At 39.4% G+C, this 21,852-nt stretch overlaps 1 protein-coding gene across 1 annotated transcript in view; it reads left to right on the top strand.

The window, feature by feature from the left end:
• Window positions 1-282: 282 nt before the first annotated feature.
• INO80C (INO80 complex subunit C) overlaps window positions 283-21,852 on the top strand; it is a 30,127-nt gene continuing 8,557 nt past the window's right edge. Inside the window, exons 1-2 of the mRNA XM_066185355.1 lie at window positions 283-471; window positions 20,500-20,610. Of these exons, the coding sequence (XP_066041452.1) occupies window positions 337-471; window positions 20,500-20,610 (246 nt within the window). The 5' untranslated portion in view covers window positions 283-336. The remainder of the gene's footprint in view (window positions 472-20,499; window positions 20,611-21,852) is intronic.

The raw sequence follows: 21,852 nt of genomic DNA, 5'->3' as shown, positions 1-21,852 counted from the left end.
ACCCCACACCTAGACACACTTTGCTACCTCCCATGCACACGGGCTACCCCGGGCCCGAGGCTGCCACCGCAGCCAGGTCCCTGAGTAGGAGTCCGTGACACCGCAGGGTAACGAGGAGGCGGCAGAGCTGCTTCCCACGAGCCTCGCCCCAGGCGCGGCCGCTCCGAGCTGGAAGCGACACAAGCGCCGGCCGACTCCGCTCACCCTCGGCCTCCGCCACCAGGCCCGGCCGGGGGTGGCGGAGCCCCGTCGCCGCCACTGCGCATGCGCGGCCGCAGCACGGCCACAGCGGCGGGGAGGGGGAGCGCTCCCGGCCCAAGCGCGGAGCGGGGTGGCATGGCGAGCCTAGCCCCTGCCGCCGCCTCGTCTCCCGCCGGCGCCGCGTCCCGCAGCAAGAAGCGCCCGGCGAGCCCGGGCACCGGCGGCGGCGCCGCCAAGAAAAAGAAGGCGACGGCGCCTGGCGGCTCGCAGGTAATGGTGAGAGGGGGGCGCCCAAGGCGCATGCGCAGTAGCGAGCGGCCTTTCCCCGCCCATTCCCGCCGGGCTGGGAGCGTGTCCCGCAGCCCCCGCCCGCCCGACTGTCCCCGCTCCCGGTACCCGCGAGTGTCCCGGGACATGCCGCCACCTCCCGCCCTCCTACCCCGGGCCCCTGCCTCCTCCTCTCCCGTCCCGCCCGTGGCCGCGCTAGAAGCTGCCGAGCCCGCTGCGGTGCCCCTCGGGCCAGCGGGGCCGCTCAGAGGTCGGGACGCCGACTATCGGGCCTTCCTTCATCCCGCTGCAGCGTGCGGGTTTTGCCCTCTCCCCTCCACGTGCACAGCTGGGCGACGGTGCCATTCTCTCCACTTCCCCGGCCGGGTGTGAGGCCGGATGAGGCAAAGCTAAACCGGGATGCCGTGGAAGCTGCGTTTGTGACCGCCGAGATGCCGTGCGTGGTGACACAAGCGTGTGGTGACACTTCCTGACCAAGCCGCCCCGCAGCTCACTGTTCCCTGCGCTCGCCTCCGGTAGCAGCTCTGTACGCGGGGGTGTGCGCCTGAGCTCCGTGCGTACCCCCAGATTCACAAACCTCTGACCCTGCGTGATGCTGATTTTAGTGTGAGGAGGCTGAGCTGTCGCGGAGGAGGGACTAGTGCTGGACAGAGCACAATTCAGCAGCTGCTAGATCTGTGTGGAGCGCACATGGCCTTCTCTCAGTTGGAGTAAGTGGTTAGAAGATTTACATGTGAAATGAAGATGTAACCTCAGAGCCTGAGTTTTGGGGAACAGGGTCGATCAGGGAGGAAGAAGGGCTATTAATGTCGGTTTGTCCTAAACTCCAACCCTCAATCTCAGCAGCCTCATTTTTGGTTCATTGTGTGACACCAGCACCAATCCCCAGCTGATGTTATCTGCCTCTTGATGATGGCAAGGTGTAGATCACACCATTATAGAAATAAGCAATCACTCAAACCCTTCTGTTTTTCTTCTACCTCTTGATGATGAGGTGGCATCTCATGCTCCAAAATTAAGTTCTAGAAGATGTTCAGAGTCAGCATGTACGTGACATCTGTATAGACTTCAGATGCTTTTATGTCTTGGATTATTTCTTCCAGAAAGATTTTGGTAGCTGCAGTGGTCAAAAGAGGGTTGGAAAAAATGGTGGACTCCTTTCTTCCCCCTAGAAATTATTCTTCTCAGTAATATTTCATGAGTTATAACAGTAGCATAGCTACAAAGTCTGCCCTGCTGCCAGTTAGGTTGCTTGTTTTCACATGAGCCACCAGATCAGGGGAGCGCTTATGCATTTTTTACCAATCTTCTCTCCAGGCAAATAAAAGCCATCATGTACACACACGAGAGCACAGACACAAACTCTTCCTCGTTTGAATGATGCTCCTGTTTTCACCCCGTGGCAGTTACATGGTTTCTTTTCTGGTGGGCTTATCCTAGGACAGGGAGTACATACCACAGTGCTTAATGTCACTAACAAACTGCACCACAACTATGAAAAATTACTGCCTGACATGATCATGTTTGACAACTTCTTCAAGGTGTGATAGAGATTGTGGTCTGGATTTCCCAGTGTGGAGTAATCTGCTCTTTGCATGCGTGTGTGCATGTGTGTGTATGCAGATATAAAACATTATATATTGATATATAACTTAAATGTAGATAAAATAATTTATGCTTAAAAGACTTCCCCACACCCTTCAGCCTCTAAAATTGTTTTCCAAAGTTCACACCATACGTAAGCTTGTGGACGGCTTCCAGTGTTATGAGACAATCCATGATTTCTTACTCAAAGTGGGTTTCAATAGTGTGTGATAAACAGTTTTTGTAATTCTTCTCACATGTCATTTCAGTGGAGAAAGAAGTAATTTCTCAACGCTGCATCCAAGTCATCTATGCATTCATTGACTTCAGCAGTGCAGATCAATCCCACAAGGAAAAGAAAAAAAATGCTTTAGAAAATGTTTAACCTCAGGAATGGGACAAGAAACAGCTCATTCAGGCAATCTCATTCAATGTTGCTGGCTAGCTCTGAAGCAAGCCAGTTCAAACAAAAATGAAATGGGGGCTCTGCATGTTTTGAGTTAAAAATGTTGATTATGCCATAGCTCACCAAAACGTATCATGCCACAGCTCAGCATTAAATGGTTTGTATTTTAAGTAAAGTGATGTTATTTCCTTGGTTAACTAGCAAACTGCAGATAAAAGAATGCCTACTAGGAGGTTTAAAACTACCTGCAGGAGTAAACTTAGATCTGGGGACCCCTGTTGTATTAAGTAGTAACTTCTGCTTAGAACCTTGTGCTAGTCTACGTGAAAATACACTTCACAATGTGCCAGCTGTGAACATCCCCACGTCTCTGATTCCATCTTTGTGAATTGAAACAAAAAGGGATTGTTGTTAGTTCTGCAAATCACATACTTGAATTTTTCTCTCATGTGCTCTATGTCACAAGCAGCTGTCACAATGCTCACCCTGAAAGACACACTGGTCTGGTAAAACTGTAAATTTCAAGAGTTGTGTTCAATTTTTTATATAACAAATTTGCTTAAGCATAGCAATGTAATCAACTAGTTTGAGTAAATGTGTATATCCTACAAGAAGGCACAATTATCACACAGCATACAGATTTTTATAAACCCCATTTTGATTTTGTTTCTCCAACATGTGAATTGCTGCTTTTTTTAAGATACACCTTAGGAACATTACCAAAAAGCATTCTTCAACTTTTTTTTTTAGAGCGTTGTGCTAATAATACCAAGGTCATGGGTTCAGTTCCCATATGGGCCATTCACTTGAGAGTTGGAATTGATGATCCTTGTCAGTCTCTTCCAACTCAGAACATTCTGTGTGATTTGTGTGAGTTACCGACCCAAAGGTATTGAGTCATATTTGTTTTGGAAGCACATTGCTCACAGGGCTTGTCAGTCATGTCTAGAGAAGGAGACACATGCTTTTTGGACATAACGCCTATTTACCAAACGTAATATTGAAAGTGAGTTTACAGGAAAGCACAATTGCAAATTGGTTACTTCACTTTCATCAGCATTACACAATTATTCCTCCCATGCTGTTGTGCCCCTGCAAAATACCTCAGTCTTTGCTGCAGCCATGTTGAGGATTATTATGTATATTAGATGGTAACATTAGCGTGTCCAAACCAGTGCTGCGTAGTGATTTACACAGCACCATTCCCTTGGAGATCTCTGCCCATTCAGCTCCATCCCTGGCTCTTGTGCAGACTTGTTTCCAGGTCTCCTGTCTCGTTAATTACTGTCACATAACCTGGGATAGAATCTTTGATACTGATCTTAAAATGCCACCAATTGCTCTACCTTAATGTTCACACCATTATCTTTATAAATTATACTGCAGCAGAAGCTTTTAAAGGAGTATATTCTAGATCAAGATGTAAGTAATGAAGGAAAATGTTTTTCCGTGACAGCTAACAATCTTTAAAGATAGAATTTGCAGTAAAATAGGATAATGATTAGGAAAAAAAGTTTCTGATTTTATCATAGGAAAAATTAATGTTTGAAAATATGCTAAATAATATGGTAAACCCAAATTTGCTTACATTATTTGTGAAATAACTTCAGCCTTAAACTAGTGAAGTATTAATATTGATTTTATCTATAATTATTATTATTGCAGCAGTAGTACTGGTATGTCTACTTAATGCTTTCTGTATTTCTCATTCTATGATTAAAAGCAAAAACTATACAACATTAGAAAATAAAATCAAAATGGTTTAGTTACTATCCTGTTAAATAAACTCCTTTAATGCACCGCACAAAAATAAATGGAGTAACTCTGGTACAATTAAAACTCCATTTTTATTTTGGATGTATCTATATTATGATGGTTTCATCTCATAAACTGAAGATCATCAGATTTCACAGTTCTGATAGACAGCTGTAAGCTCAACAAGTGGACTTAAATATATACATTTTAACATGGTTACTGTTATGTAGTCAAAAGCTGCCCACTAAGGGCAGGGAGCTTATCCTAGTATAGAAACAGCACAGAATTTGACCCTAAACATCAGTAAACTTAATAAATTCTCCTGTTACGCTATTTTACCAAGCCTAGCACTCTTAGCAGGAAACCATCAAATCAGTTTAAAAATAACTTTTATTTTAAAGAGCCCATTTGATCTGGCTGTTAGTTCCTGAAAATTGAGATTAGGGTGGGAATGGGTTTAGCTAAGGAATCAGCAAATACCACTACTGCTACTGAGCTGAGCTGCTGCTGTCACTGTGTTCTGGGACAACCTCTTAGAGGACCTCCAGTGTGGCACAGTATGACAACTTTCTGAATGAAAATTGAAAGCTACCTACTTACCACCTCAGACCTTGTTTACTGCAATCGGTGTGATACTAAACTTTTTTCTAATTATTTTATTATTATTCCATATTAGACTTTCTGCTACAGAAAAGCATGAGTCTGCTTTGTAGTTGGAAATTTAATAAACAAGTAGCTTTTCTTACCAATCCACCTGCCCTGAAAGACAGAAGGAACCTGACACAGCATACTAGTAGGGAGATACAAGAACATATCTATTTGCTGCTTTATTAAAAAGGTATCACATCATTATGCTTTAGACTACACTTTGTTTTAAAACCTTTCTCATCCTGTAAGATTGTAACAGGAACCAAAAATACATGAATTTACCCAGTGAAGCAGTTCCAGTCTGCAACTACTGCTTGCCTGGAATGATATCTTTAAAAGATACTGTGTGTTCCCACAGGATGTTGATTCAAACCTAATTAAATGGATTTAAATGACACTTCCATTGGATAAAATATAGAAACCATGATACATTGCAGGTGATTGCTAGTTACTGATAAAAACTGCCAAGGTGAGCTCTTCAAGTTCAGCCACTTGCTCAATTATATCAAGCCCTACCCAAGAGTTTTGGCTCTTAAGAGAACTAGCAGCCAGTTCAAAACAAATTGCCGTGTCTTAACGAGTTTTAGCAGGTAGCATTTCAGCTGGCAGAGCTACCCCACACATATTAATGTCCTCTGGCATCTCAGTGCATGTCACCAGACCACAGAGCACTGAAAATCCCCCAGACCTGCAGCTCTCAGAGGGTCATGGCTTGTATCTAATCCTTTCAGACTCCCTACTGCAAAGATACTTTCTGCAACAAAGCTGATAATGAATAGCTGGAATACTCTTTGCAAAATACATCTTGTTTTCAGGCAGTCCACTAAGGAGAAATGGGATTATCCTGAAGCACCAGTTTTTGTCGCTTGCTCATTTGAAGTTAAATCTGTTAAAGAACCAAAATCTCTCCAGTCCCTGATGGGGGAAAACGGTAATTAAAAGACAAAAAGCAGATTTTCTACAGAAATCTGGCAAAATTTATGTGTGTTTTAAGCTTAGCTTTATTTTTAAAAGGGAATTGCTTTTATAGAGCAATCTAGGTTAAAATGGAAACTGTCAAAACAGAGCTAAGAATTAACTTTGCTTGACATTTATCAGATTTTGAAGGCTTCAGATGATCTGTAATCATAAAAGTATGTGAATTTCTAAACCAGACTATGCCAATCTCAGAGAATTACCTACCTCCCCCAACCAAATGTGAATTTTAGTTTTAGAGTAAACACAAATGTGTTATGTGTAGAAAGGCAAAAGCATATGTGTGTTGTCTTTCACTATGGGCATCAGTATGCTGGTGTCATGGGTTTTTTACCCTTCTTCATTTGTCCCAGGAGACAATTTTAATCTCTCCTTTAGCTAACAGAAAATGGAGTCTTACTATGATCACACCTAGTTTCAGGATTCATAATAAACATGCAGAAAATTTAGGAGACTTAATAACGATGGTTTACCATTTCTATAAGGAGAAAAAATAGGATAGGTTATTTTTTGAAGGAGAAAGAGCAATCTAAAACACCTCTACATGTACTTTAGCATGAAATTTTCTCTGAGAGGTAGTTCCCCTAAAAAGCAATCTCAAAATCCAGTTAGTGCTGTAAAAGATTCAGATTAACGAAAGAAAATTTGCAATAACCTAACTGTCTAGATATTGCAGATTTGAAGAGGTGTTAGACTGTTTTTCACATTTTTCTGAAGTGCAATAATTGTGATTGGTAGTAACTTCAATTCTCGCTGTAGCAAGACATTGATAGTTACATCAATTATATATTATATCCATTTATTCAATGTGTTCATTTTGGATTAGAAAGGCTAATATAAATATTCATTCATTAGCCAGGGAGTGTTAATACATTTTTCAAACATTCCAAGAAAACAGAATGGAGAGATTGGCTGTTTATTTAAACCTGCAGGAAGCCATAAAAGCTGTGACACACTGTGTTGTGGGGTTTGCCTGGCCCTGACACAAGAATTCATATCCATAAACAGCGTGTCTTGCCTCACTGCAAAGCACACCTGCTACTTTAAGAGGCTCAATTAGGCAAGTGGATTAGTTTCTCATTATTGGAGTCCCAGTCTCCTCCTAGCTCCCTCTTTTCCACCTTCACAAGTCTCAGCTGCATGCTCCTGCTGCCTGCATCATGCCAGCTTTGGCTCCCCAGACCTGTTCCCACTGACAGAGGTCAGCAGTCAGGACTTGCCAAACATTCCCCCTCTCCTGGAAGCTGCACTGCCTTCTGCTGCACTGGTGTACTGGTCTGATTCACAGGGAAGTCTAACAGCTGTGGGGTGTAGCACAAAGGAGAGGCATGACCAAGTGGCAAGGAAAAGCACTTTTCCATTACAAGCCATCTACTTCATATGTTTACATACTCTTAATTCCAGATTTCATTAGTTGACTGTAACAGACTAAATGAAATGCTGAATCCGGTGTCCCTGCCTGCAGGAAGGTCTGGAAAGCAACAGCTTCAGCTGTCATATTGCTTGTCTGTCAGCCTCTAAGTCCCTCAGCTGATTCTACTGATGGTGAGATGCCACCAAAATAAGCTATCAAGAAATGTGTACGAGTCCTAATTATACTTCTCCCTGAAGATTTAGGCAACTCGTTCTGCTTGGGATTCAGAGCCATGAACATTGGCCTTTTTGAAAGCAGGTATTAAATCCTTTCTTTCAAAAGTAGAAGTCCTTATGCGCTGATACTTGCTTTTTATATCATCTGTCCTTACAACTGCTTAATCTGAAGTTAACTGAAGTTAACTGTTCCTGCCACTGCCTGAAGGGGTTCAAACCCTCTTTTTTCCCAAGCACACCCTAATGACTGGGCTAAAAGCAGGTCTGATGTGGGAATGCGGAAAGGTGTTCTCCTCTACAGCCAAGGATGGAGGTTTTCTCTCTGTTCCAAAGAGATATCCCAATCCATAGTTTGGTCATAAACCTGGTTATCAGAATGGTCTGCTTATGTATTTTCGATCTTTATTTCTATTACATGTTTTGACTTATGATTATTTTAATACAAAATGCACAGTTCTGCAAAGAGGGATCAGAAATAATTTCCTTTCTAAACTCTAGACAAAAAGTGAAATAGTCATGTCATCTAATAAGATATGTTTACCTTGCAGTAAAAATGCAATAGTGTTAATTCAAGGAACAAATTTGAAATGGATAGAAGGAAACTCTTTTGTGAGTAATACATACTTATATAGCAGAGGCCATCATTTTAGGAGGGGTAAATAGCTGTGACTACATGTCTTACAATTGTCCCAGGATGTAAGTACTGGCTGACTCGGGAGGAAAAAGTGTCTTTGCAGTTTAAAAGACCCTCCTGTGCACAAGGAGCATTTTTGAGAAATAAGAGAAATTCCTTTTATAAAGCATTGTAAGCCATTGCTGGAATTTACCACATGAAAAGAGACTCGTAGTATCATATTTGTCTTTTTATCATTTATTAAACAGGGAAAAATGAATTGTTGTGAATCACGTCTTTAATTTTCAATAAACACACAACATGCCATGCTTCTGTGTACAACCTACCTAATATGTGTACTACATAAAATCTGATGTAATTAAAAAAGATAGCTCATTTTGCAAACATCCACAGGCCTAGAGGTGAAACCTTCTACAGTTTTAAGCAACTTAGGTTTTTGAGTTTCTGCCCTTGAAATGTTGACATGCTTGTAGCTTTACTTATCCTGGTGTTCATAAGGACATGGTGTGGTTATCATGACAGCTTTATTTATTACTTCCTCAGATTTTTACTTTTCTGAGTTAATGAAAGAATAAGAAGAAAGGCAGGAAAGGCTGAGACACCTATGATAGTTTCTGCATAAATTAGACAAGGTTTACAGGTATGGCTCGTGTCACTTAAGCAGTACAACTGGAAAACTCAAATTTCAGGCATTTAAGTCTTTTTTCATATTTGAAAGTGAAACAGCAATTTCCCAAGATAAATACAGAACTATTGCGTAGGATTTGGTTAGATATGAATCAAGGAGACCATATTTGAAGAAAAGGTTATTGGCCTCTCAGGAGTATAGGGGATGTTCATCAGGCAAGGGAGAAAGTATTGTGAAAACACTCATCACTTAGGATAAAGGCGGAGGGAGTTAAAACCCTCTAGGAAACTGTGAAAGTTATGTACCATAAAAAGTCTTTCTGTTGAGTCTGTGGTGTATTGGTATGCAGTTCATCCAGAAGCTTGTCTTAATTTTCCAAATAAACAGGTACGTTTAATAAAAGATGACTCCTCTGTCTAAAAACTTTGTTACATTTCTGACCTGAAATCATCAGGACTACAGTAAAATACTGTTGAATTGGAACATGCAGAAATTAGGGCAGTAATTAAAGTGAGTTATATGACTGCTCATGACCGAAAGAGCTTTTTGTTACTAAAATCAGTATTTTCTATTTTATAAGATATTGATTTCTAGCCAGGGAGATGGAGAGTTGTGCAGTCTCTGTGCTTGGAAGTGTTCGGGGCCTGCTGGGGCAAAGCCCCAAGAATCTACTCCAAGGTCAGTTTTGACCCTGCTTTGAGCAGGAGGTGAGCTGGTGACCTCCTGAGACCCCTTCCAGCCTCAGTGATTCAGTGTTACTGTGTCAACTTCCAAATGTCTGATTATGTGTCTAAGATGGGTGTGTCCTCTCCCTAAACAAACAGTCCGACACTCCTGTTATAGGCAGGTTCAAATATGAAAATTACCACAAAAGTCAATGACTACATTTAGGCAGTACTGAGTTTCCCTATACTGTCACAATGGTTATGTTTTAGTAGAACTGCTCTTCCCTTAAAAGGACAGGACAATGGTCTGACAGGAAGATTGACTGTTAAAGTTAACAGACTGGAATAGAAGAAAGCCATTTTTCCCTAATATATGCACAGTGTGTTCAGGCTCCTCAAACCAAAGTAGTAATCTGGAAAGGCTTTATTCTTTAAGTTGATTATCTTTATTTACATAGTCTAGAACTAGAAGTGCTAGTTTGAGTCTTACATTGATGACCCTGAATTTTCTCAAGTCAGAAATTCCATTTTCACCTGAATTTTTGTTAAATTTATTTCTTGCAGTCAGATTTGCCTTTTTTTACAGATGCAGACTTGCCCTTTTTATCCTTGTCCTTTTTTTTTTATCTGTCCAAAAGGTATTTTTTTTTTATTTGCTGAATAATTCATTGTGGGAAATGTCTTAAAATAGGATCATGTTAAATCCACCACAAAATGTTAATACTATGTTTCCCTCTCACCTACAATTGTGGATGTGATACCAGAACTTCATTAATTCTAATGTAGTGGCAAGTCAAGTCTTTTAATAGTTCTGTTCTATTTCAAGCAGAAAAGGCAGTTAGAATAGAAGTTTATTTGAAAACACCAAACTGTCTGGCACTTTTCAGATCTGCTGCAGTTCCTCAATTTCAATATATGGTGTCAGGGTGAAGTGCCACAGAACTTGCATGGCTGAGTAAACAACCACCTACTTGTACAAATGTTTCTGCAGAAATATGTCAGAAATTTGCCTTCAAATTAGCTCTACCACACAACTCTGTCTTCCCTTTTCCTCCCAAGCTGCCTCAAAATAGCCTACAAGAGATACTTATATTACCTTATTTTCATCTAAATTAGAATTTGCCATATGTTTATTTTGGCTCAGTTGTCAGGGTTTTGTTTTGTTGGTGTTTTTTTTTTTTTTTCCCATATCCAGTTAAATGTAGGTATCCATAGGATAATGCACCTACAGTTTTGCTGAGTACAGGAGACTGGTGTGCTATTCAAAGTTGGAGTGGTTGGTAGTGAGTTTACTAGATAAAGCAAAGTGAATGCACTATTCAGGGCATGTGCAGCCAGTTTTTTTTTTTTGTTGTTTGTTTGTTGTTTTTTTTTTTTTTTGTCCCATAATATGAGACAAACAATGAAGATGACAGATTTAGCTTGAAGAATTTTAAAATCTAAGGTATAATTTCTTTTCTTGTCTTCTTTAAAAACCTTTGGAGCATTTGATAAAATTACTGTTCTCTGATACATTATGCCTTTGATAAATTTCTGAAGGTTTGTAGAAAGAATGTTTTTATTCTCAGTTTCTGTAGCATTGCAATGTTTCATAGATTGGTGAACCTAACCTTTGTCTTTCTGACACGGTGTTTCAGTATGGCAGTCTTAAGTACCTGTGCACAAATGGAAAAACCTTCTAAGTAACTTTAGACTGCAATGCACCATGGCAGAAGTAGTGTGGTTAGCAGAAATGAAATAAAACTAGAATTTTTATGTATTTAAAGTGACAAGAAAGACAGAATCAAGTGCTAAAATGTGCAAAAAATAGGGAAACTGCAAAAGTAAAGGGTTTTTTTCTGTATTGGTTTACCTGGTAGTCCATAACATTTTGAAGATAAAATTTAGCTCTTCTAATTCAGGTGTGTTTTTTCCTAAGCAAAATAGATAGTGTAGGAGCTTTGAAAGAGTTTTCAGTTGAAACTATTTACTTGCCTATCCTTGAAGAAATGTAGTTTTGTTTTTCTTTGTTACTCAGGTGTTCTTTCCCATCAGAATGGATAATATTCTTCAGAATAAACTACATTCAGGAAACTGAGGGGGGTTTTTTGGGTTTTTTTTCAGAATGAAATTATTCTCCCATCAATCATAGGAGCCGATAACTTTTTGCTTTCCTTGTCCTTGATTCAGTCACGTGTAGATGAATGGACTTGGATCCTTCTCCTACCTTGGCTGAAGGCTGTTACCAGGCACAGGGATCCTGGTGTGCTCCCGGAGTGCAGCATTAAAATGGTAACAGCACATGAGCATATTGTAATCCTCCACTCTTCTCTCCAGAAGTACTTTGACCTTAACTGTTCTGTATCAAATGATGTATTTTAAAGTTTAAGATGCAGTTTAGCCAAAGTCCTTGACTGATTTTTTCTGCTAGAGAAAGGAACATACTGGCAGTTTTTTTATAAAAATTCAATTGTGATTTACTGTAGTCTTTCTTGCTAGTATGCTTCCATCCATTTTCAGTCTTAAAGCCCATCAATTTAGGAGACTGTTTTTATTTAGAGGGATCAAAAAATTCTGTTAGCTGAGCTTACTTTTACCCTTGATGAAAGTATGACCCAACATGTGCCTTTGGATTCTAAATATACTGAAAGTTTTAGCTCTAGGGCCATTTCAGCAGTGCCATTCAGCTTATGCTTATTAATTGGTCCAAGTAACAGTTTTCTTAATAAAAAAACTGTCAAACTTTATAAACAAGGAGTAGTCCCAATCCACCAAATGAAATCTAAAAGTGAGAGGTCCCTTGCAATTATTTAAACCAAAGGGAGCTTTGTGGCAAATGCAAATTAAACCGAGCTTTTCTGGAATAGTGTGAAGCTATTCACAGTTGTGTCCCAATTACATTTTATTTGAGGCTTTTCCCCACAGGAAATAATATTTTTTTTTTCCTTTAAATATCTGTAAGTTATAAAACTTTGCCTATCACAGTACTTAAAAGTCTTTAAATGGGAAAGCATGTTTGGCATTTGAAATCTCTTGAGAATAAATCCAAGCATTTCACTAAGGCTTGTTCATCTTTTTCTGTGTTTGACTATTTAATAATTTTGAAAAGAAGAAAGTGAACTTGAGTTTTTCTTGGTTTGTTGTTTATTATTTTTTTAAGTGAGCAGTAACATTATGAAAGGAGATCTTTTGTCATGAAATTGCTGTCTTTTTCCCCCAGGTTTTTAAGAAATGCTTGAGAAGTGGGGAATGTAATTAAAATCTTATTCTCCCTTTGGTTGCAGTTTTAATTTTGAATTCTAACCCTCACACATCATAATAGAGCTTTGCATTAGGGTGTTTTATACCTCTATCAAAATGACTAAAGTAATTAGTATTTTATACATTTTGGTAAGTATTTTGTCACTGAAACCACCAGTGCAGGTGAATGATAATGGTTTGAAGCTCAGGCACTGACAGGACCCTAAATGAGAATGTCGCCTTTTAATCAAGAGCACTTGGAGTCTATGGTATTGAAATGCCCTACAGAGAGCATACAAAAGCCATCCATCACTTTGTGACAGTCCAATCTTTTAGTGCATGAGTAAAATTTTATTCAGTCTTTCTGAGGCAGTTGGAATGTGAGATGTTTAACTCGCCTCAGAGCAGCAGAAGTTCGAAAGCATAATATCAAGATTGCTATCTGGGCAGCTTATGTGTCTTTATGTATTATCTTTATTTATTTAAATTGCAAGTGGAGCATTTTCCATGTCCTGCTTCAAACACCTTCCCCCATACTGTTATATACCCAACAGCAGAGATTATATCTAAATTTTAGTCATATGTTTGGAGTTGATTTGCACAGTTGATTAACTCTTGATGTTCAGTGGAAATACTCAGCAAGTCAGAGGGAAAGAGCCACTGCTTTAGGAAAGGCAGGTTTTGTAAATCTTGTCCAGGTAAGTAGTTTGACATGTGACTCAGAAATACTCTGGGATATGGTTAGAAGAAGTGCATTTAGTGATACATATACTTGGAACTGTAAACTATTATTATAATAGTCAACAATCTAATTTCAAGCTTTGTGTTGCTATGTTTGTTTTTAACACCCTCTTTTAGCTTTCTTTGTAAGTAAAAACAGCAGTAGCGTCTGAGGACAATGTGGTAATTTAAGAAAAAGTATTTTTGTTGTCAGGCCTTTAGCATGTTTACTTGTGATGTCAGTGGAAGCAGAAACCTATACCAGGACCCTTGTCTTTTAAGATGAGTTGGCAGTGATAAAACCCACTGACTTAGATGGTTTTACTTCCAATTTAAACTGTAAATGCAAATGAGTTGCCAACCCTAGTACTTGCTTGAACTCAGGGACAATGATCTGCACTGTACTTAATGACTGGATACTACTCAGGATTTTGGGTTTTTAAAGTAAATTCAGTTTTTCAGTGCCCTTTGGAACAAAATTTGCTGTGAATGTGCAAGATTAGGGATTTGTTTTTTTCCTTCTTGGCATTTGAACGCAATTTTTTGTCTTATACCAAAATAAGGTAGGACCTTCTGTGAAGGGAAAACATTCCTAAAATACTACCATGTACCCCCAAATGCTGAGAGAGAAAAGGCTGAGGAAATTGCCCTGGGCTTTATTTTAGTGAGTGGAAAGGAAGAAGGAGCAAGTTTTCCTGCTGAATCCAAGAACTAGTAAAATGCAACCAGATGAGGAAGACATGTTTATACATCTTATGTCTTACTGAAAAAGTCTTTCCAGCAAACCCTTTCCAGCAAGTCACAGACATGGATAGAGTTAATCTTCTCCTAGATAGTGCTGCTTCTTCAGTCCAGCATTTTTACTGAGTCTTCAGTAAGTTTGCTTTCAGAAATGTACCATGGTTATAATCTTGGCAATGGGAAATTTTTTAACCATCATTTTAACTTGAGCTTAAACACATCTAATTCTGACACCGTTCTCAGTGAATTATTCCCAGCAATGTAAAGAGCTGCGTTTTTGTCTGCCAGAGGGTACGTGTTCAAGATTTAATGGCCCCTGTCATGTCATCATGCAAAGTTAAATGATTTAAATATTCAGAATGTGCAAGAGCCCAGGCCAGCCTTGTTATAGTGAGAGCTAATATATTAATCAAACAGCTTAATATATGTTCCAGTATGAGCAGTATTAGCTGGCACTCCGTTAAATAGCTGACATTCAGGATCTACTCCCAATTTTAAAAAGTCTTCTCATATAATCACTGCTGTCATCTAGTGACATTCGTGCTCTGTTTCCACATGGCATTCTCACTCACTGTAATTGTCTGCTAGTGAAAATACAGGTATTATCCGTCGATTTTATAAATTACCATTTTCTTCCCTGGCTGCATGCCACAGCTCTGTCAGGATATCACAGAACTTACACACAACCAAAAGCCAAGTAAGTTGCTACAAGCTGGATATTGCTGCTTTAAAAGTAACCCACTACAGGAATAATGAGACATGCACCATTATTGAAGCTGAGTTAAAGCAACATTGTAGTAGTATTGTGATTATGAAAATCAGCTGCCAAAAGAAAGTAAAAGTAAATTAGACTATTTATTGAATTTCACATAGAAAGGTTGAAGACAAGTGGGTTCCTTAGTAAACTGGGTGCTTGGGGCCAGACCCCTCTAATTACTTCTTTTTCAATAGAGACATACAACACCCTCATCATCGCTATAAGACAAAGCCAGCATTTCAGAAATACTGAATGCAGAAACAAAACCAAACCAAAACCCAACAGGTGCAAGCACCTTCATCTACAATTCCTGTACTCAGTATTTTGTCAAAACTAACAAATTAATGACTTGCAGAAAATAGGGAGAATCAATGTTTTCAGTATTGTTTTTGCATCCTTAAATTAGAAACTCCCTTTCCAGTTCTCACAGAATTTATTTGTGCATTAAAGTTTTAATTTACCAGCACACTGTTCAGTTACCTTCTGGTTTTAAATTTTGTTTAGCATGTAAACTGTTAACATCTAGTGAAACTGGCCACTGATGGTCCTAGTATACCTCCAGTGATGTGCAAATCCATTTTTTTTTCCTAAGGTATGACATGCATGTATGCGGTGACAGGTTGCCAAAAATGCATGTATTTACATCTTTGAATATATGTTTCATATTTTCATGGGTTTTTTATACATAGTAAAATCCTATTAGTCTAAAATAATAAAAAATATTACAGAATATAATCCAAAAGTAAATAGGTAAGAAATTTTATATCAGTGTATATCAGCTGTTCTGATACATACTGATGTTGTGCAGTTTTAATCCTTACTGGGAGAATTAAAAAATAAAATAAAAGAAATTATGAGTGAAACAAACACTTTCATAATAAGCTAATTTCACCTGGTATTTAGTCCCATTGCAGACACACATCCCAAACCCCACAATGCTGATTCCATCTAGAAGTAGCCAAAACAAAGAAATTAACTTCCATGGTCTATGAGTTTTGCTTGTCCTCTCTAAATAAAACCAGACAGATGGTGCAATCTTTGGAAATCAAGTGAAAACATCTGTGGTAGGGAATTTGGAGCAAAATATATACAAAAAATTAATAGGTCTACCAAAACCTAGTACTGAAAGTAGTATGTGAATAGGCAGCCTCCAGTGTGTTTTCTCCCAGTACAGACAGTATATACAGCAGGATCCAAACTAGGCTCATTCCTGGGGTTTGGCTTTACTTAAAAGAAACCAGTGTAAAGGTAGCAAAGCTTAGGTCTGGTCTCTTCCCCAGACCTGGCTGCTCCTGAAACAAACTTATTAGGACTCCCCAGTGTTTGCTGCAGGTTTTCAGTTTCTCTAATTTTCGCTACCAAGTTCTCCGCTGTCTTCCTCCATTGTGCGACTGTCACCCAGTCCTAGGACATAACAGGGAGGGCAGTATCACACCCAGCAGGGATGCTCGGAATAGATGGTCTCGTAAAAAGAACTGCCCAAGTAGAGGCTCATCCCCTCACTATTTCTCTCATCTATCCCAGGAGGGATAGAGGTTGCCAACTTGCCATACTGTCGTTGTAGTTAAAATTCAGCTGAAGCACATAAACATGAGTTTACAGAGGGAATAAAATTGCAGAAGTACTCCTGTAAGAAGTATTTGACCTGCTGCCTACGACTTTTAATACGTGCCATTCCAGTCAAGGTTGCTCAATGCCTTGGGGATACTTGGGAGGAGGAGGAGAACAGAGAGGGGTAACATGAGAAGAAGTGGCAACATGGACTTCAATGGGGATTAATAGTCACAGAAAGAGATGCTGGGAGAGTATGATTACTGACAGTTACTTGGCTTAGCTGCAGTGTTTACTGCAGTCTTTTTGTCCATATTTGAGGTAAAACTAGCATAAGCATGTTCAGCCGTACTGACGTCACATCTTCATTTTTCCATGCAGGTGTACCCTGTAAACGTAAAGCCACTCCAAAATCTTTGTTGCTATAATCTTCAACAGACTATGGAGAAAAACCTACTGCTTAGTGACTAATGTAGCACAAATTCCCTGTAGCCCTAGTTACATAAACTACCATTTAAAAGACACAATTTAGTTATAAAGTGCACTTTAAAAGCTGCTCTCTCCTTGAAGTGTATATTGAATTCCCCATAAAGATTGTTTACAAGATCAGTTTAAAAAAAAACTTTAGAGAAGCTTTTGAGCATGGTTGCACCTTCTTTTTAGCCCCACAGCAAAGCACTTGGGATTATCCCAGGAGTCTCTGGGTAAGGGAGCTAGGTAAGAGAGCAGCTCAGTAGGGAAAATGTGGTGGGGATGGGCTGTGGATTGGGCAGGAAGGGGAAGCTGCCCCACACGTGACGGAGGGTTACAGCACACATTGAGCAGAGCATGTTCCCTGGTGACAGACACTTCCTCACTGTGCTCACGACACCACCGTCACTTCACAGGATTACAAAGGGCATTTGAATTCCTGTTTGTTTGTGCCAACACATGACACTGAAGAATGAACTGTCTTCCAATCTAAACGACCAAGAAAACAAGCACATTTGGGAAAGATTTGTTCAACTGATGTTAAAAGTTAAATATTACCTTTACTGTGCAGTAATTGTTCACTGAGGAATCTCTTTTCAGCCTGTAAATAATGGTTTGTTTTATCACTGTATTACTCACTTTCAGGAAACATGTGTTTTGCAGAACAAAGGTAGATCCATATCCCCTGCCTTTAAAAAACTTCCAGAAAACAAACCTGAAAAATTATATGACACTCCCTATGCTTTAAATCCTGACGTTTAAAACATAGGCCAGAGAGATTTGTAGATTCTGGAGGCACTTGCAGTTTGTGGCTGTAAAGCTGCAGAGGATATCAGCTGAGATTTCTGCAGGCTGCAATGGAAGAGCTTTTCAAGGCTCTCGACTGCCAGAGTTCACGCCTCTGTGCAACAGCACATTATTCGGGAAGGAATGCTTCTGCTCAACTCTTTAATGTTTTTCCAGAAAGAAAAGCACATTAGCTGAGTGTCTCTCTGCCATGGTCCCATTGCTAAAAATCAGAGGTTTTGTACAAGCAGTGCTGAGTGAGGGAACTGGCATACCTCTACAGTATGTCTTTATCTCAGTTCCCAGCGTTTAACTGGAATCCCAATACTCAGTCTTATTTGCTTCCCAGTCTGTCACAGGGCTCTGAAATCGTGGTATCAGCTGCATGCCTCAGTGGTATGAAAACCGCTTTACAGCCCTGCACCCTTTGCCTTGGACAGGAAACCTCTGCTCTCAAATTGTCCGTGACAGATCCAGAGGCTACTGCTGGCATTATGTCTCACTGGCAGTGGAGGATGACTTGGGTGATCCCATGAACCTGATGCCTTGATGGGCAACAAACCCAAAAAGCAGCAGTTGCTGCTCTAGATCCTGCTGCCTGTGCCACCATGCAAAGGATACCAGCACCAACAAAATCAACATCTGCTCTGGAATGAGAACTAGCCCAATACTTAGCAGCTCTAATACCTGAAATCCCTTAGGAGTCAGTATGGAAAAGAAATTACATGTAGTATTTACATTCAGGAATTGTCCTGCCAGGAACAATTCCTTACTTTCCTTCCCACTGCACCAGCAAGATTAGCACTGAATCCACACAGAAAAAAAACACCGGAGACAGTGAGGGTAGTTTGTAGGTTTATCCAGCTGCAGAAATTACAAACTATATGTATGAGGAAGTTTCTTGCCCTTTACTGTTTAACTATTTTTGTTTGCTGAGTCTCAAAGTACTAGTTACTGTTTTGAGATATTGTTGAAATACTACTCAAAGCCTGTTTCATAGAAACCAGAATACTTAGGAGATCACTGAACAGGCAAAAGTGATATAGTAATTATCTGTAGAACTGGATTTAAAACCAACCAGATGGTACCAAAGAAAAGGCAAGAATGCTTTGAAGCATAAATCTGAGTGCTGATTCTTCCACTTAAGAGAATTTACACTGATAATGAGCAGTATCAGAGATAATGAATTCATGAAAAATAATCTTGGATCAAAAGCCTTGTATTTCTCAAAGCTGACTAATGTTTGCTGCTGAAATCTGAAGTGCTGGAAGCATGCATGTACAAGAATATACTTTGAAACCTAGGAACTCAGTGTATAAAGCCACTTTACTCAGGATTGATGAAGATATTTTCTCTGCTCACTGCCACATAATGTACATGTTTCTAAACATCCATCTGCATTTGTGCCGTTTCTCTGACAGTCACTGCCTTTTAATGTTTTCTGTCTTCAATGAAAGAATGAAGTTTGAGCTACAGGCTTCAGTGTTGCTTCTGCTGTTATTATTGCCTTATCCCCTGTAATATGAACTTACAGGGGACTGTGTTGTTTTGAAAACAGATTATTTCTATTCATATTTTTATTTTAGTAAGGCATTAGAAACATTGCTTTTTTACTTTATACTTCCAATATTTAAGACCTTTCTTTGCTGTGTTGAAAACAGGCACTGTAGAATGACTGAAGTGTTTCCCCTAAGAAGAGTTCTACTTTGCCTAGTCCCTAATCCTGTAATTACTTTTGCATGTATTAAGAGTAAAAACACTTCCCTTGTAGTCACATGGAGAAGGATATGCTGAATCATGGCCTTATATAGTCCAGTTTGTAGAGATACTCCAATAAGCCACAAATAATAACAGTTCTTTTCTCATACTTAAATGAGTATTGTATCAACACAAAAGGTTTTTACAGGAAAACACTTTTTTCCACTAGGTATTATCTCTCTAAACATAACATAAAAGAACATTTTAACCATCTGCTCAGGAAATACTTAGCTTTTAGCCAAGCTTTTACTCCAAGTAAAAAAAAAAAAAAAAAAAAATCAAGGTATGAATTCCTATTGACTAGACTACCAAACTCAGTGGCAAAATTTGCACTGACTTCAGGGTTGATGAAGATTTCAAAGAAATGTTTATGTATGTAGCATGGACTACTTCTGGTAATGTGGAGACTTACAGGTCACTAACAAATTAAAGTAAAAAAACCCAACAACTCAGCTGTGCAGAATTATCAGAAATTGCTTAGACTGTCACACAGCTTTTTTAGCTTTCCAGTCACACACATTTTCTGGCTGCTTTTCCTGCTAAATAAATAAACCATAAAGAAAACCTAGAAAACACTAACTAGCACCCATGTAGATTTTGTGAAGCTTGCATATAAAAATAATATATAATAAAATACTTTTTCTCAGTCCTCACTCAAGCACAGCTGGCACCAAGGATGAAAAATAAAATTATTAATAAATTTTTCTTTAGAAAGTTGATGAAAAGGCTTTTTATAAATTTTATATATTCCTGTTAATACTTTATACAGAGCATTCTAAAATAGATCCAGTGTACATTTCTTCTGTTTTGGGTTGCACATGCTGTCTTGCAGTTTATAAAGTGAAATGAGGTGGCTTCCATTAATACTGCAAAAAACCCTATTCAGTTTTTACTCAGTGGGCTTTGGCCACTCTATTCATCTCCTCCTTTTTGTGTGTCAGTTGTAAATTGATTGAGAAATACTCTTTTTCATGCTTCCCCACTCTTGGCATACAACATCTTTAAAGATTCAAAAGAGATAGGAAAGCTAAAAAGGCAACAGGTAGGTAATGCAGCAGATGGCTCAGTCTCCAGTTAAACTTGCTCAGAGTAACAAGCAGTAAGACTGTATTTTTTCTGCAGAGTGCAGGTGGAGAGGCTGTGAGTGACAATAAATTTCTGAACACAGACTCCAGCACAGGATCAGTGGAAACTACTGCCAAGCCATTACCATTTAAAGACCCAAACTTCATCGTAAGTATATTATTTTAACAACTTGAAATTTCAAACTTTTCCCATAAAAGACTAACTAGGATCCTATTTAACCATGTTCCTAGTGTAAATATTAAGAAAATAAGCTTAATAGCCAAATAAAAGGTTAACAATTTTTAAGAAATTCACCTCAATCCATGTAACGCCACAGTCTAAAGTGCACACTGTATTATAGCATGAAAATGGCACTGGTCCAGAGGCAGAACTGTTATATTAAATGCTGGAACAGAGTGAGAAAACCTGTTAGGTGCAGGTAAGTGTGGAAGTTTTATGATATGGTATCTCACAAACTACCACAGGTAGAAAGGAACAATTAATACTACGAATGTAGGAATCCCATGTTCCAGTTCCTAGTCAAGGCAGGCTGCACAGCAGTTGAGCTAGAAATTAGCCAGTCATTAGCAAATAGCATTTTGTTCCTCTTTTGGTCCCTGCAACTCTTAACAGATTTGTGGTGTCTTCTTCCAATCATTGCTAGATTTAGAAGCAAAATGCTCTATGCTCCCTAGAAGTCTGGCCTGCCAGCAGTCAAAGTCATGTAAACATTGACAGCTGATGAAATGCAGGCTCCTAACACTCTGAGGGTTAAACTAGGAGAGAAGGTGAAGAAGATTTAAGTTAGTAATGCTGGGTTTGTTTTTGATATCTTTTTATCTTGCTGTGCCAAGGCAAACTCATCGGCACACTGTACAAATGCTTTCTAGACAAGCAAACCTCTCAGACTGCTGGTCCTGAGACAGTACTTAGAAAGAAGGATTTTATCCCGGATTTCATCCTGTATGAACAAGATACAATATCCCAGAGCACATAACCAGTAATCGGGCAAGGTACAGCTCACTAAGCACAGGTTTGGCAGGGGGTATGAAATTAATCTCTGACATGTGAGTTGCTCTACATCTGCTTTGCAGACAACTTCAGTCATGAGAAGGGCATTCACACAACCGTCTACTTTGCTCACTAATCCTCCAGCAAGCATCAGCATCTTCGAGAAATGGGGCTTATTGCAAAAGCTCCTTTTGTGCCCAGAGGCATCCCATGTAGTTTCCACATAGGATTTAAATATCCATGAGGCCCGGAGCTGATCCTTCAGTTCTTAGAGAGATGTCACCATTTCCAAAGAGGCAATACTTAAGTCTGCATGCTTGAAATAATAATGAATGCACAGGGTCTTTGGCAACCGCTGCAGAAATAATAGGCAGTTATAATAAAAACCATGAAATTGTC

Source organism: Chamaea fasciata, unplaced genomic scaffold (genome assembly GCF_029207755.1).
Source record: "Chamaea fasciata isolate MVZ Bird 193981 ecotype frontalis unplaced genomic scaffold, bChaFas1.0.hap1 SCAF_1, whole genome shotgun sequence".
NCBI classification, from domain to species: domain Eukaryota; kingdom Metazoa; phylum Chordata; class Aves; order Passeriformes; family Sylviidae; genus Chamaea; species Chamaea fasciata.
The sequence above is the reverse complement of the archived record's forward strand: the minus strand, read 5'-3'. Positions and strand labels throughout refer to the sequence as shown.